The 15164-nt window shown below is 40.3% G+C and overlaps 1 protein-coding gene across 4 annotated transcripts in view; it reads left to right on the plus strand.

Moving 5' to 3' along the window:
* The window catches only part of CACNA1D (calcium voltage-gated channel subunit alpha1 D), a 356488-nt gene that overhangs the window by 292490 nt on the left and 48834 nt on the right, over nt 1-15164 (plus strand). For all 4 annotated transcript variants that reach the window (XM_075073231.1, XM_075073232.1, XM_075073233.1 and 1 more), the window contains 5 exons: nt 459-586; nt 702-798; nt 2937-3039; nt 4365-4466; nt 9981-10111. In XM_075073231.1, coding sequence (XP_074929332.1) covers nt 459-586; nt 702-798; nt 2937-3039; nt 4365-4466; nt 9981-10111 — 561 coding nt within the window. The remainder of the gene's footprint in view (nt 1-458; nt 587-701; nt 799-2936; nt 3040-4364; nt 4467-9980; nt 10112-15164) is intronic.

Consider the following 15164-nt stretch of genomic DNA (forward strand, 5'->3'; position numbering starts at 1 on the left):
CTGCAACATGGGAGAAGAAACAAGGATGCTTGTTTGAAAATGTGAAAACTGGGCAATAGAGGCTGACCTCATAGGCTAATCAGAGGCAAGAGTCAACCTTCAGTAGTGAATGCTAAGTAGGGTGAGAATAGGTCATGAAGGGCCTTGAAAGTGAAGCCAGAGAGAGGTTACATGGTCAAAGCAACTGGAAATGATAATTTGAAAATGATCTATGCAGCAGTATTCTGAATGGATATCAGCAGGGCAAGATTGCATATGTTATGTCAATATAAATAATGATAAAGAATAATGTTATCATATTTGCTGGGAAAAGTTTAATATTTATCAAATCTAGTATCCACTAATACTATTTAACCAGCTTGAATTCTAATTCTGCTGAAAGTTTAAAGTTAAATTCTTTCATATAAACACATATGCCAGCAAATGAAGGCAAATATAAGTTTTGAATTGCTTTTTAGATTATCAATCTGTTTGTGGCCGTCATCATGGACAACTTTGATTATCTGACACGTGACTGGTCTATTCTGGGTCCACATCATTTGGATGAGTTCAAAAGAATATGGTCAGAATATGATCCTGAAGCAAAGTAAGTTCAATCGTTTCTCTGTCCAGATATCCCTAATGAATATATAAAAGTAAAGTGTTAAATACTTTCTTCAGAGGCACATATAAGTGTGACAAATGGTACATATTTATTTTAGGGGAAGAATAAAGCATCTTGATGTAGTTACGTTACTGCGACGCATTCAGCCTCCCCTTGGTTTTGGCAAATTATGCCCCCACAGAGTGGCGTGCAAGGTAGGTCTTAAAATAAGTTCCCCTCATTGTTTTTCCCCATAGTTCATAATTTTACTGCTTTACCATGATAATCCTGTCCAGTTTCATGGGTGGGGGAAATTGTCCTTCTGAATTACTCCAGTTTTGCACTATGTTTATTCTGCCCTCTCAAATCAGTTCGTTATTTCAGTTAATTGATTTCAGTGTAGTTACACCAACATAAAGCACTTTAGGATTAAAGAAGTGGCTGTATAAATGTAGCATTATTCTATTTTCATTATCATAGTTTGTGTATTTCCAAGAAACTGGCTAAAACATAATTTTACCAATTAAATACAAGACAATATTTTTTTTCAATAAACCTTCAATCAGACGGCATTTGTGCTACTTAACTATGTACCTACAAGAGACCATAGAAGCTCTTATACTTGGCAGTAAATCTTGGAGAAATAGTTTCTATTAGAGAACAGGCCAGTTTTTACTCAATGTTTACTTTTTTTTAACTTAGTGATTGCAAGTGGCCTCATTTCCCCAGGATGCCTCTTTTTGCTACCTGCATTCAGAAGGAGAGAAGTCAGATTTACAAAACCCCTGCAGTTTTTCTGAACATGTTAAACATCTAATTGTGATAAAAATGGTCCTGTTTTCATTTTACATTCTGTAGCAATTATTTCACAGAGAAAAATTGTCAGAAGTTCCACTTTCAGGCCTACACACAAGTATAGGAGAGAGCACTCCATCCCTTAATTTATTAATCAAGGGTTGGAGTTCTGCACAGGGACCTGAAACCAGTGAGTATGTACTTGGCATGGCTAAGCTGTGCCTCCACTGCCACTACTCATATCACGGTGTCTACACGGCTATTTATACTCAGGCTAGCTTGAGGAGAGCTAGTGCGAGTATGTGTGTGTGAGCAGAGGAATCACATCCCTAGCTCATAGTGCAGACACGGTACTACACTAGAACAGAGGAAATATCAATTAGATAAAAAAAAATTCTGATAGATCCAATACTGTCATTTTATCAAGGTCACTGAGGCACTGCTGTGAGAGAGATGACTGCTTAAAATATTGATGGTGATAGAGTAGATGACAATTCAAGTCTTATGCACAGCCATGCTCTAGTTGAATCAGGAGGTCCTTTCCAGACTGATTCAACATAGTTATTACTGATTTTCCAATTAGACTGGCTTACTTAATTAAACGAATCTGAGATGTGTGATGCTGTGTAAAGCACTCCTGGAAAATGGAGTAGCTTTTGCAAGTCAGTTTTGATGATGTGGCTCTTGAGTGGGCATGCACATGTATACAAACAACTGAAACAAGCTAACTACTGAAGACAGTGACCCAGATTCTCTTATGCAGTGCAGCTGTTTTGTGCAGCACTGCTGGCACAATCTGGCCCTAAAGTTGGCAAACCTGTCCCTGGGAGGATCCCCTCAATACAGGGGATCCCTGGTGGCAAAGAGCCAGCACAGAGGCTCTTGCACCACTTCACCAACCCCCACCCCATTGCTTGCATAGCAGGGACCAGTAGGCATGGCCAGAGAGAAGGCTGTGTAACCAGGACTCCCCTGTACTACTCTGATCCCCAGCTGCATTTATTGGTCTCCTGGGGCTGTTAACAGCTGGCATCAGCTAGAGCAGACCTCAGATTCCTTTAGCTCAGTGCCAGGGCTCTGGTGCTGTAGAGGCAGAGGCAGCAGGATCAGGAACATACACTTTTGCATACACAAAGCAACGTTTACACCACACTGCCCAACTTTTCTGCTGTGTGCAGTTCAGCCTTCACCAATGATCCAGCCCGACATCTGCAAAGGGGCTTAGTGAATAAAATATGAAAACCACTGAACATTTTCAGCTCTTCTGGAAACATTTGTGTTATTAATATCATCAATAAATTGTATGCAGCTGAGATGGATCTTTGGGATGCCATGGATCATTTCTGGTGTCAAGCAAAAATGCTCTCTTGCAGAGCGATAGCCTGTCCATCAGCTAAGGGATATGATTTTTTTCCTACATACCTTGTCATGTGTTATTCTTTTCATACATGTCAGCTTTATAGATAAATGAACATAATTTAACATTATTGCCCAAATATATTCCCTCAAGAATTAATTTGTTAAAAAGATTCATTTGTTTTCTTTTTTCCATGTACAGAGGTTAGTAGCCATGAACATGCCTCTGAACAGTGACGGAACAGTCATGTTCAATGCTACATTATTTGCCTTGGTTAGAACTGCACTGAAGATCAAAACAGAAGGTAAGATAATATCTGTGAAAATTATACTTTGTGCATCAAAATACGTGGTGAGAAAAAGTTCAGGAGATGTGATATTCTACATAATTCCTTCTTGCTGGACACCAGCAAGCCTGATACTGGTTTTGGATTAAGGGCTATATTCCCAAATGGCTAGAGTGTCCTTTTCTTGTTCTGCGGTTAGAAATTGGATGAGAATGCAGAGGTACAGGCCCAGGGAGACCTTGGAAACTGTTACAGACCTATATTTGGTGAGAAAAGGACACTGGAATATACAGTGGAGGCTGAATCTGAATGGGTTTAAGAGACTTTTATTACTGTGCGTTAAGAAAAGACAGTACAGTTTCAAGAAATGATTTGTGTTAACTATCCCCTCGAACAACTTCACTCCTTTCTGTCATTTACTGTCTCTGTCTCCTTTTTCCTTCCAATTTTTTATTTTCTATGTATTTGATTGTTTATTGCTCCCCATCCTCTGGTGGCTCCTCCATTCCCCAGAAGACTTCATGCTCCATTGCCCATAACAAGCTGTTTAGGATAAGCCTCTGTATGTAGCATTGTGTGGCAGATCCATATGCACTCTTGTCAGGAGCGGCGCCAGGGTTTCTGACGCCCTAGGCGGACGGCCGTTTCGCCGCCTCTCCGCGGGTCCGGTGGACCTACCGCAGTCATGCCGGCGGACAGTCTGTTGCTGGAAAGGCTCCGGTGGAGCTGCCACAGTCATTTCAGCGGGCGGTCCACTGGTCTAAAGGCTCCGATGGACCTGCCGCAGGCATGACTGCAGTAGGTCCGCCGGAGCCTTTAGACCAGCAGACTGCCCGCCGAAATGACTGCGGCAGCTCCACCGGAGCCTTTCCAGCAGCAGACCGTCCACCGGCATGACTGCGGTAGGTCCACCGGACCCGCATGCCGCCCCCACAGTAAAATAGCGCCCCCCAAAAATTCTGGCGCCCTAGGCCATTGCCTAGGTCACCTAAATGGTAGCACTGGCCCTGACTCTTGTGGATGAGTTCAGTTCTGCAGGAGAAGGGATTCCTACTACCCAAGCTAGTCAATCCTTCTGGCTGCAGCCTGCACACTAGCCTGGAAAAGGTCCCTTTCACTGTCTATTTTGGTTAAAATTTGCATAAATCTAAATGAATAACTCAATCTCCCTAATTTCTCCTGGATCTCAGGGTATTCTGCACCCTTGTGAGCCATTTTATCTCTTTTCTTTAAATTAAACAATTGAATATAAGGACTAAAGAATCATTAATTGCAGCACTAACTGAAATGTAATTGTTTTCTAAGTTATTTGTAGCATAATCATTATGTCTGTCTTTCTACAGGTAACCTAGAACAGGCAAATGAAGAACTTAGAGCAGTTATAAAGAAAATCTGGAAGAAAACCAGCATGAAGCTCCTTGATCAAGTTGTCCCTCCAGCTGGCGGTTAGTGGGATAAACTTTAATAAGCTATGAGCAAAATCAGAACTCTCTCATTAACCAAACTATAATGCCAAAATAAATATATCAGATATTATATTTTATGTTAGATAATATAATGGCAGGGCTGATTAATAAAGCTTTCTTAAATTAAAGGGAAACAGAGAAGAGATTTTTCTGGTAATTTTCTTCCTTGCAAAAATATCTTTAATTAATTGAAATAAAATTGATTTCAGTACATTCAGCAGAACATAAATTTTGTACTAATTAAGCTTAACATATTTATTATATTCTTTTATATTTTGAATATTTCTGGGAGAAAACTAAATCCTTTCTATTTCTTGTTTAAAAAAAACCAACATTTTGCAAAATTTCTTAAGCAAAAAGGCTCAAATCTTCACTCTGTTACACTCGTTTAAATTCAGGGCAATTCCATTGTCTGCAGACTATGGAGTTGGTCCAGATTTACACAAGCATATCTGAGATTGGAATATGGGCCAAAGTAAATAGATTTTTAAATTCCACTGATTTCAGTACATTGGCAAGAACTACAAGCCATGTATGTTACTTGTTATTGTGTACTGCAAAATGACGTCAAATCTTTTGTTATATATTTATATGTAAATATAATATATAGCTTTTCTTTAGTAATATCCTGTAGGGTTAGGTGACTGTTTTTTACTTGCTTTTTCAAGTTTTAAAGGTGCAGGATCTGTTGCACAGTATCATCCATATCAGTAATGCATCCAGACATCCAAGATACAGATCCATGGTAATCATCTGGTATGTTTTGTAGCTTACTGTACTTTCAAGACTGATCAGACTCAGGTTTGGAAGCAGACTCAAGATCCCAGACCCGATGGTGGTGGAGGCTGATCTCTCTCTGAAGGTGACATTCTCAGTCTCTAGGGGAGAGAGAGCATGCTGGCTGCACTGCTCTTCAGCATGACTCAAGAAGCAGCATTAGCTTTAGAGCTAGAGGGAGCCACTTGCTACTGGTGTGGTGGCTGCCAGCTAAAAGTGGGGATGATGTCAAAAATGTAGACAATTTGGCTACCAAAAGGGGAACTGATACTGCACATTTAAAACAACTTTTTGTGTGTGTTCTACTCTATTCTTTTTAGCCTTACACGTGAGTGCTTGCATGGCATACATGAATTGCTTTGTTATTGTCGTAACTATGTGCTTGAGCTTTTTCTGCAGCCTCTGTTCCTTTCAACTATCAGTCTTTCAGAATATTCTGAAGCAATTCTGTTTTAGGGTGGTGGCATGGAATTAGTGTTGCCTCTTGCCTCTTTATTCCCCTACATTTTTATTGAAATATGGATGCATGCTTCAGAATAGCTAGCTGTGCCTGCATAAATTAATCTCACAGAGAATCTTTAAAGATTATAGTCTTAGAATTGATCTTCTACAGTTGCACTTTAGTTCACTGTTTAAACTTTGGTTTCATTTCATTGCTGATTACAAGGTGTGTACTAACTTTCGGTAATACTAAAATCCATTGCTAGTACCGTAATACTTACTTTGAAAATGTAGTTCTTCAGTGTAGGCAGAACAGAAGATAAAAAAAAATTTGAACCATCATTAAAACTGAAGAAAACAGATTGTCTCCAAAGATTTCTAACAGTATAGTACAAATACAAAAACGTGGTCATGTCCTTTTTCCAGTCACTTGACAAGATCAAATCTTTCTGTTTAAGGCCTGTTTTGTTTCCTTGCAGAGTCTAGTCAATATGATTTAGAGATAAGTGAAATACAGAAATCAATGGTATCTCAGCCTACTGAAAGGAGAAAAGAGAAATACAACTATTTTACATTCATAGCAGATATGAATGTAAAATGGTATACAACATAAAATAATTCTTACTGAAACTGAGTATTCAATAGAAAAATAATATATAGTAATACAATATTTAAGTAACAATCTCTGAGTGAATAAGTCTTTGATTAAAGATAAGCAAAGTATCTCAGTTCAATATATCAAATCTGTTACATCTACAGTATTTAAATTGGCCAATCTCTGATTTTTCCCCCAGTGTTTTTTTGTTGTTGTGTTGATGAAGGCTAGATCTTTTCATATACTTACATATGTAGCATGCCTCCACAACTGGATCAGAACCAATCAATTCCCTGATTGACAGAATGGAAAGAAACCAAATTACATGTTTTTCTGAGCTATAAGTAGATGCAATATAAAAAAATTAAATAACTAATTATTAGCACAAATTAAATTTCAAATTACTGTAAACTGATTTCATTACAGCATTAATAATTAACAACTGATTTCAGTTCAAGAAAGTCCCTTGCACAAGACAAAATATTAGATACTTGCTGTGTTTAGCATGAATTAATGTTGTTAATGTAAGAGAATGTAGGGCAGAAGACATACCAAAGACCCACTAAGGTCTATCTCCTTTTTGAAAAAGGAACTTTCCTCTGAATTATCCCATCCTTTGCCTCCAAGCCCATTCAATCTCATTTAACACTTTCTGCCTTCTTTACAAATATGTTCCACGTAAATAATTTCCTTCGCTCTCCTTTTAGCGGTAATTAAAAATCTCTCTGTGGTGTGGTCACTTCAGCTGAGCTGCTTCCCTGCCTATACATCTCTAGTCATGTGTGTTACTCAAAAACAAAGTCAAGGATGACTTCCTTTGGCCCAGTCTCAAATTTTGTGTGCCTAGGTCTCCACATACAACTGATTGTGCCTGCAAAAGTATGTGTGCATCCGTTTTGCACACACAGTCTGACATTTACATACACAAATTAGGCAGCTGTGAACTCAATCTGTCTAATTTGCACCTAAAAAGTGGGTGCATGCCCATGCTGGTAGGCACACTCAGCTGCAGTGCAAAAGTGGCTGTGCAGCATCATGGACTGGCTTGAGGCATGCTGACAGTGTGGCCCATAGTGTATGTGATACAAGGTCTTATTTCTACTCATTTGTTCTTTCACAAACCATTTCATATCTTATTTCCTGAATAGCTCTGTTCAAACTTTGGAGAGGAAATAATATTAAGGATGGGGAAAGACTTATGTTGGGAGTCGGAGCAAGGACATATTTCAAGAAGTAATGGTCTTAATTAAACTAGAGAAGAGAGGTTGAGATTAGATGACTTTCAGGGAAATCTTCCTAACGTTCAAATCAGAACAATTAGTTAAACGGCTGCCAAGAGAGATTACAGGTACAACAAAGGAAGTGTTCACAAAGAGATTAGGTGACTAACTTCAGAGAGTCACGGAAAAACATTCTGCCTTAGGGCCTGATCCTGTGCAGTGATGAGCTCTTCCTGTGAGGCACTGAGCGCCCTCCAGTCCCACTGTAGCCAGTGGGAGTTTGGGAAGCTCAGTACCTTAAGGAGGCATCAGCACTTGGCAAAAGCAGGCTCAATGATGCTACATTGGATGCTGTGTTGGAACAGACTGGGCTCCCAAACCAAGCCACTTTAAACAAATTAGTAATAGTTTTTTCCTTACTGTCCTTTGGTACTTTTAAAGGCACATAAAATAAAAAGCTGCTCCAAATATATCCTTATTGTATTTCCACTGAACTCAATGGTGTTATGTCTGGGATGAATTTGGCCCACATCAGACATTACTGTCACCAATATTTATTGGTCTGAAAGGAACTTATTTTGAATAGTAGATAATTGAAGAATTCAGTTTGAGAACGATGCTGCTATGAATATAAAAATGTCATCATCATGGGTTTAATTCTATACTGCTTTTTATAAAGGACAATGTAATTACTGAAACTAACTACAGAAACAGACCATCAAAATGAAATATTATGTGCACTTACAGTAGCATTATTAAAAGAAGTTAATTAAACTTAAAATCTTAAAAGATGCCATATTGTAGGTAGCAGTAGAACCAGTTAACTGGTTGGATCTCTCAGGACATGAGATAACATATAATGCAAAGTCAAAGGGAGACTCAATTTTAATCAAAGTGATACTGTACGACATGATACAAAAAAAGACAGAGGAGCATTTGAAATGTGTGTAAATGTGTGTAATATGTGTTTCCCAGCAAAAGTATGTTACAGTGTGTCTAGACATATTATTTCGTGTTCATACAGTCTTTCTAAATTCAGCCAATAGAAATCACAATTGTGCCTACTAACCCAAATCCTGAGAGGTATTAAGCACTCATCTTTCACAATGAGGTCAATAGAAGTTACAGATTCTCAGCACCTGTCAGGATTTGGCCTACTAACAGCAAAGTAGACTTTGGCACCACCAATATTTTAAAACACATCAGTTCCCCCTGGATGTATAACACTGTGTTAATTAGCAGCCATATTGCAATCAGCTTTGTCAGTATGTTAAAAATATCAAGAGAGAAGGCAACAAACAAATAAGGCAGCAAACTTCACTCCACATAAGTCCAGGAAAGTAAAGAATACCCAAAGCAGGATTTTTTTAAGCAATACAATATCCATAGCTTTCTACTATGCATTCCTTACTAGGACATCAAAAGTCCATATTTGGGTGCTCAGTCTTGCCGTTAGTCTCATAAAATGGGCATATACATAGTTAAATACTGAGTTGAACTTGAATGTGGGATTTGGATATCTTATTAAGGCACCTGTATTTGAAGACTGGGCTTTCCATATAAAAGTATTATATGGTTCACAAAAATGCTCATTTTTACTCTGCTTACCAAATGACTGTGTATCTTCTAAATTATTACTTGTATTAGCATTTCAGAGTCTATATACTGCTATAGGAAACATTATGTTCTGCCTCATACATGCTACTATTGTCATATGCTAGCCAATGAGCAAATTCTTACTCAAACAAGATTCTCAATTAATTTATTAATTCATTTATTAATTTATTAATTTATTAATTTTGAATTTGTGAGGGCTGTGGGATTTGCCCCTCAATTCTCATTTCAGAATTTTCATTGCTGGTTAGCAATAAGATAATAAGCAAATATAACACAGCCTGAAAGGTGCTGAGATACTATGGTGATGGAGCACCAGTACAGGAACTACAAAGACAGATATAAATAGATTAGAGACCACCCTGATAGTGCAGTTCAAAAAATTATATTTTGATATGTTAACTGTGCAAAGTTGGTTTGGTAGGAAGTAACTGAGCAAGAATAAATTAAAAACAGGAAATATCATTTTTATATAGTCACTCTTCCAAGCATGTTCCGTTTCTTTAGCTCTGATTTTAATAAATTTGTTCAAAATGACCAAAGCCAGTAATTCAACTCCTGTGCAGATACTAACATGTTTATGATTTTATTAAAAAGTTACCTGTTAGAACTTAGTAAAATATTCTGTTTTCTTCTACATTAAGGACTACTTCACTTAATTCTAATATTGAGCTAGATTGTATGCTAAAATATTGCTTTATGCTAGGTTTAGGCTATCTTATTATAAGATGAAAGCATAGTGCTTGTTGCACCCATCACATTTGTTTTCCTGAATCAGATGTGAGTATATAGGCTATTGGTGAAATGTGCTGACTTGGGAGAGATCTGTCTGGTCTGTTCACTTAGATGATGAGGTAACCGTGGGGAAGTTCTATGCCACCTTCCTGATACAGGACTACTTTAGGAAATTCAAGAAACGCAAAGAACAAGGACTCGTGGGGAAATATCCGGCGAAGAACACCACAATTGCTCTACAGGTGATTTTGTTTTTACATTTTAACTAACCATTTTGTAAGCTTATTTGAAATAGCAGGTAGATGCCTGTTGATGATTGGGTAGTACCTCAAGGATTTTATTTAACTGACACTTTGGGTCCTTCGTTCATCAAAACATAAGAAGCAGTTTTTCTGTCTATAACAAGGTAAGTGCAAAATGTCTTTCTTTGTGTGCTACTAAAACAGTAGTTTAATAGGTTCGTTGCAGAAATATGAGATGAAGCTGATAAGTCAGCTGAAATGAAGTGTCACTTTTGAGATGTCATTTTCCTTCTCTTCTTCATTCCACATTTTTTTTAAGATACTGTTTATTTTGCTTGGGTTTCTATAATGTCCTAGGGCAGGAACTCCTAAATGTTTTCATAGTATGCACCATCTCTTAATGGACAGATTATCTTAAGGAACAACCTTCTCTCCCATGACTTGTCCAATTCCTTTCCCACTGATCATCACCATCTCCTCTCCTGTTTGCCTCACTTTGGCAATTGTGTATGTGGAAAATAAATATTTGCAAAGTACTTCTGGCTGTCTTTGAATGTGATTTAGCAAGTGAAAACAAGGAGAGACAGTTCCATTTGATCAGTCAGCTCTCCACAAACCACCAGTAAGCGGTCTATGGACTATTGATCCATATATCATAGTTTGGAAACTTCTGCCCTAAGAAGATGCCTTCTAAATTAGTGAACTGGACTTTGAAACAAAAGGCTGCCCTTGTAAGACCCCCAGTTGTTACACTTTGCCCAGTTTATGTTGGATCAGGACTTTTCTGACATTCAGTTAATGCTAGGCAGATTTCCATATAGTTTAAACAGGTTTAATAAGGGTGATAACTTCTTATTTTTATGTTGAATTTCCATAAATAACACATCTCCTGCCCTGCTTGTCGGCTTGGACATCCTGACACTAGCAAAATTCCTCTACTTCACTGTTGCAATGACAAAATTTTACATTTAACATTTTCAATTTACAAAATCTTTCTCTATATCAAATGGACTTGAACTTGTCAGTATGTCCATGTTTGAGCTGTGGGTGCAACTTCAAGCTCCATAATTCCCCTCCTTCTATCAAGCTGGTATGCTAAAAATAGAATGTAACTGCAGCAAAGTGAGCTGCAGGACAGGTTAACCGTCCTGGGTACATACCTGTCTGACACCCTCTGCAGGTATTCAGGGTTTGCACTGCCACAGCTACATTCTGGTTTTAGCATGGAAGGTTTATGAGAGTTAATGTAAGTGTGTCTCCTTGAGCTGGGAATCACATCCACAGCTCCAAGTGTAGACATGGCCTAGAGTAGCATAGCCTACTTGTTATGGCCCTTGCTTACTACTGGTGACCCTGTTACTAGTCTGACTACTGGAATTCTTTAAAGTGGAAATCTTAACACCTACAGACTCAGAAATTGCTCACCTTACCAAAAAGAAAAGTTTCTTTCCTCCTGATCCTAAAATAGCTGTCAGACCTCCAGAATGAGAGCTACCATGCTATTAAAATGGCAAATACTTGCAGGGCTCTGGGTTTACTACCTGGATTGGGTGTGCACATGTTCCACCCACATGCATGTGTCAGCTCTAGGTAGTCCCTCTATTATGCCTGCTTATTTTGACCATGAGAGGGTGTTTCAGGATGATAAGATGATGTTCCCCCTGCTGTGTATTTGGACATGTGATAGCTGATAGCATAAGGCACTAAGTGAGTTTTCAAGCCACAGTATCAAAATCATAGGCAGTGCGTATAATAGGCCAAGTCTCCCCTGGCGCAGCTGCCACCCCTGGCGCAGCTGTCAAACACCTGGGCTGTGGTGGCCACGCCTGCGCTCTGCCTCTTCCTTTCCCTTCCAATTCCTCCTCTCCTCCACTCCACCCCCATCTCCGGAGGTCCCTGCTGCTCACCGCATCCCTCCTCTCCTCCACCCTTCCTCCCTCGAAAGGCCCCCCCACCCCTCTGTCCCTCCTCTCCTCCAGCCCCCGCCCGCCGCATGCCAGGTCCCTGTGGGCAGTGAGAGCCTCGCAGGGGAGGGGGTGGAGGAGAGAAGGGACACAGAGGGTGACAGGTGGTGGGGACCTCATGGGGGAGGAGAGGAGGAATGTGGCAAGTGGCAGCAGGGGGAGCGAACCGGGTAGGGGGCAGGGCCTGGGCTGAGCGGGGGTGGTGTGTGGGCAGAAGAGGCAGGACACGGAACAAGCCTCCCCCAGGGGAAGCTTCACCAGGTGCCCATGATCAAAATTCTCCACTCTAGTTTACTAAGAGATCAAATAATTAGTAGAAAAATACCACACTAACTGTTTCCAAGTAGGAATGGACTTTTCTGTTTATTGTTACTTTTTTTGCAGCAAATTGCTCAATTGTGGGGATTGAAAAATGAGGAAACAGACAGGACAGAATTACCTCTTTCTGGTGCCTTCAGACTAGTGGGTCTCAACACACAATAGCTGAAAAATTGGCCCATGATGCCCCTCCCCTCATATACCTGCAAATAATTGTGGGATTGGGGCACGGCATGATCTTTTTGAACATTTTTTACCATTTTGTGAGGAGGCAACTGGTGCTTCTGGATGGTAGGGGCCACTTCTATCTGTCTCTCCCTGCTCCCGTGTTTCTCCTCTGCCTGCCCCCCAACTCTATCCACTTCCTCCAGCCCACCTCAGATCACCTCTTCCCAATGGAAGCTTAAATGTTATTAAACATGCATATCAGTATCTCTTAGACTGCATAATTTAGGGACACACCACTGCCATCACACTTGTGTTTAAACTATTTAAAGAGATTTAGTTGAATGATGCGTGTAGGGTTTATAATTCTAGGCCTGTGAGTTGTACTTGAGAAACTACAATTTATTAAACAAAGAGGCATTTTTAATTTTTCCTACAAGCCTCACATCTTGTAAAAGAATTTTTGCAAGTTTCCCCAGTAAAGAGATTAAAATAATGAAAGCAGCCAGCATGCAATATCACTTTTACTCGACTGCCGTTGGTGGCCTTGCTATTGCAACATATACCCCATATACCACACTTCCATGATAAACTGTGTATGTGCTTTATGTAATAATGATAATAGTCTTACATATGGAGAATCACTTGCAGCCGAATTGATCGCCGGATGATTTATATATTTTTCTAAACCATACAAAAGGTACATATATCTCTTTGCCTACTACTGCAATGCAGTCACCCCTGTGCTGAAAGATGGCAAGTGTTAGCAGTGCCATGAGTAATACAGAATGGCCTGCAAGGACAGGAAGTGAAGAATACCACCGTCAGTCCACTGCTGAATTTCTAGTGAAAGAGGTGCCGGGGCCAGGGCTGGCTCTATGCACCAGCGTTTCACGCATGTGCTTGGGGTGGCACTTCTAAAGGGGTGACATTCTCGCTCTTTGGGGCAGCACTTTTCAAGGGGCGGCGCTCTGTTTTGGGGGGGGGGTTTGGGTTTTTTTGCTTGGGGTGGCAAAAAACCTGGAGCCAGCCCTGGCCGGGGCTCAAAGAGTTAGGTATTTTCATAACTGATGCAGTAAACCCAGAAGTGCCAGAACTGTGAACTGCCAAGCCCAGAGGTGTTGGGGCTATGAACTACCAAACCCTAGAGGGGCTGAGGCTATGCACTGCCAAGCCCAGAGGAGCTGGGACAGCCCTGGCAAGCCCTGGCACAAACTAAGCACTTGTCTAGTCACTGAACTAACTTTGAGAGGTGAGGTTGCTCACTAAAGTTGTGATGGAACAGAGTGTAAAAAAAGCCTTTGAAGTACTCTCTTATCTTGATCAAGGCTTTCCTACAATTGCATCCTATTGTTCGTATAATGTAACACTTCATTTTAGAACTCTGGTTAATTTACATGTACAGATACTCAATGGAGGTATATTGGTCATCTCCTGCATTTTTTGAAAAGACATGACAAGAAGTCCAAGTGGGAGACTGTGCCTGGCCTCTGCATGGGTGCACAAGGGAAAGAGGATGCAAGGGGCTTCCCCCTTCTGTTGCAGACCTGCACGGGGGCTGTTCTCTATGGCAATCCGTGTGCTCAGTGTTGCCATTGGTGCTGGTCTTTCCATAGAGCAACATCAAGGGCATGGCTGAACTTCCACTATAGTCAATGTTGGTCCTAACATTGACTTCAGTAAGATCTTGAATGGGGAATACTCTCTTGGCATTCCTTGAACTTCCAGGAGGAACTAGCCTCTGTTCTTCACTCAGTGCAGTATGTGCCTAAAAGGCAAAATATTAGCCAAATTCTGCACTTCATTACACCCAATCCAACTTGTTGATACCAATGGGGTAGCAAGGTCTGCAGGTAGAATTTGGCTCACCAGTTGCTGGTAATCACCAGTAGGGCTGTTAGTTGTATATATTTTTGCAAAGAATACTATAGTCTTTTTAGTATGACTAGCAAAAAGGAAAGCAAAATGTTCACGTTGCATTTTTGAAATCACACATGCTGAAGTGAGTCTTTGAAAACTCATGAGTGTGAAAACTCATGGCAATCGGGGGAGGTCCCGGATTACTGGAAAAAGGCTAATGCAGTGCCCATCTTTTAAAAAGGAAGAAGGAGGATCATGTGGGATCGAATGATACAGCTAGATTCTCACTGGAACGTATCAAGGGAGACTATGCCAGGCTGGGGAAGACAGACGCTTAAGAAATTCGATGGCTCATGTGGATACTTCAATGGATTCTGCCTGTTCCTAGAGAAGAGGACAAAAGAGATGTGACAAGATGATATGCGCGATCAACAGATGGCTAAGGCAGTGGTGCTTAGGAGGGCTTGTGCGATGTTAATCTCTGCCTACTTGTGACAGCATTTACCAGCACAGAGGACTGTTCTCTCGGCGGATGACTTCACCCTGCAGTTAAGGACGGTAGATTCTTCTAGGATGGGAGGCTCGCCCAACTGATTAAGAGAGAGCTTTAAAACTAGGAATTGGGAGGGGATTGTGAGTCTGGGAGAGCGTAAGTTAATTCTCACGGCTGAGAGTTTAACCAGTAGACAAGGGAAAGGAAAAACAGTAGAGAGCACTACAGCCATGGGCGAAGAATGGACTATATA

Source organism: Chelonoidis abingdonii, chromosome 17 (genome assembly GCF_003597395.2).
Source record: "Chelonoidis abingdonii isolate Lonesome George chromosome 17, CheloAbing_2.0, whole genome shotgun sequence".
NCBI lineage: Eukaryota > Metazoa > Chordata > Testudines > Testudinidae > Chelonoidis > Chelonoidis abingdonii.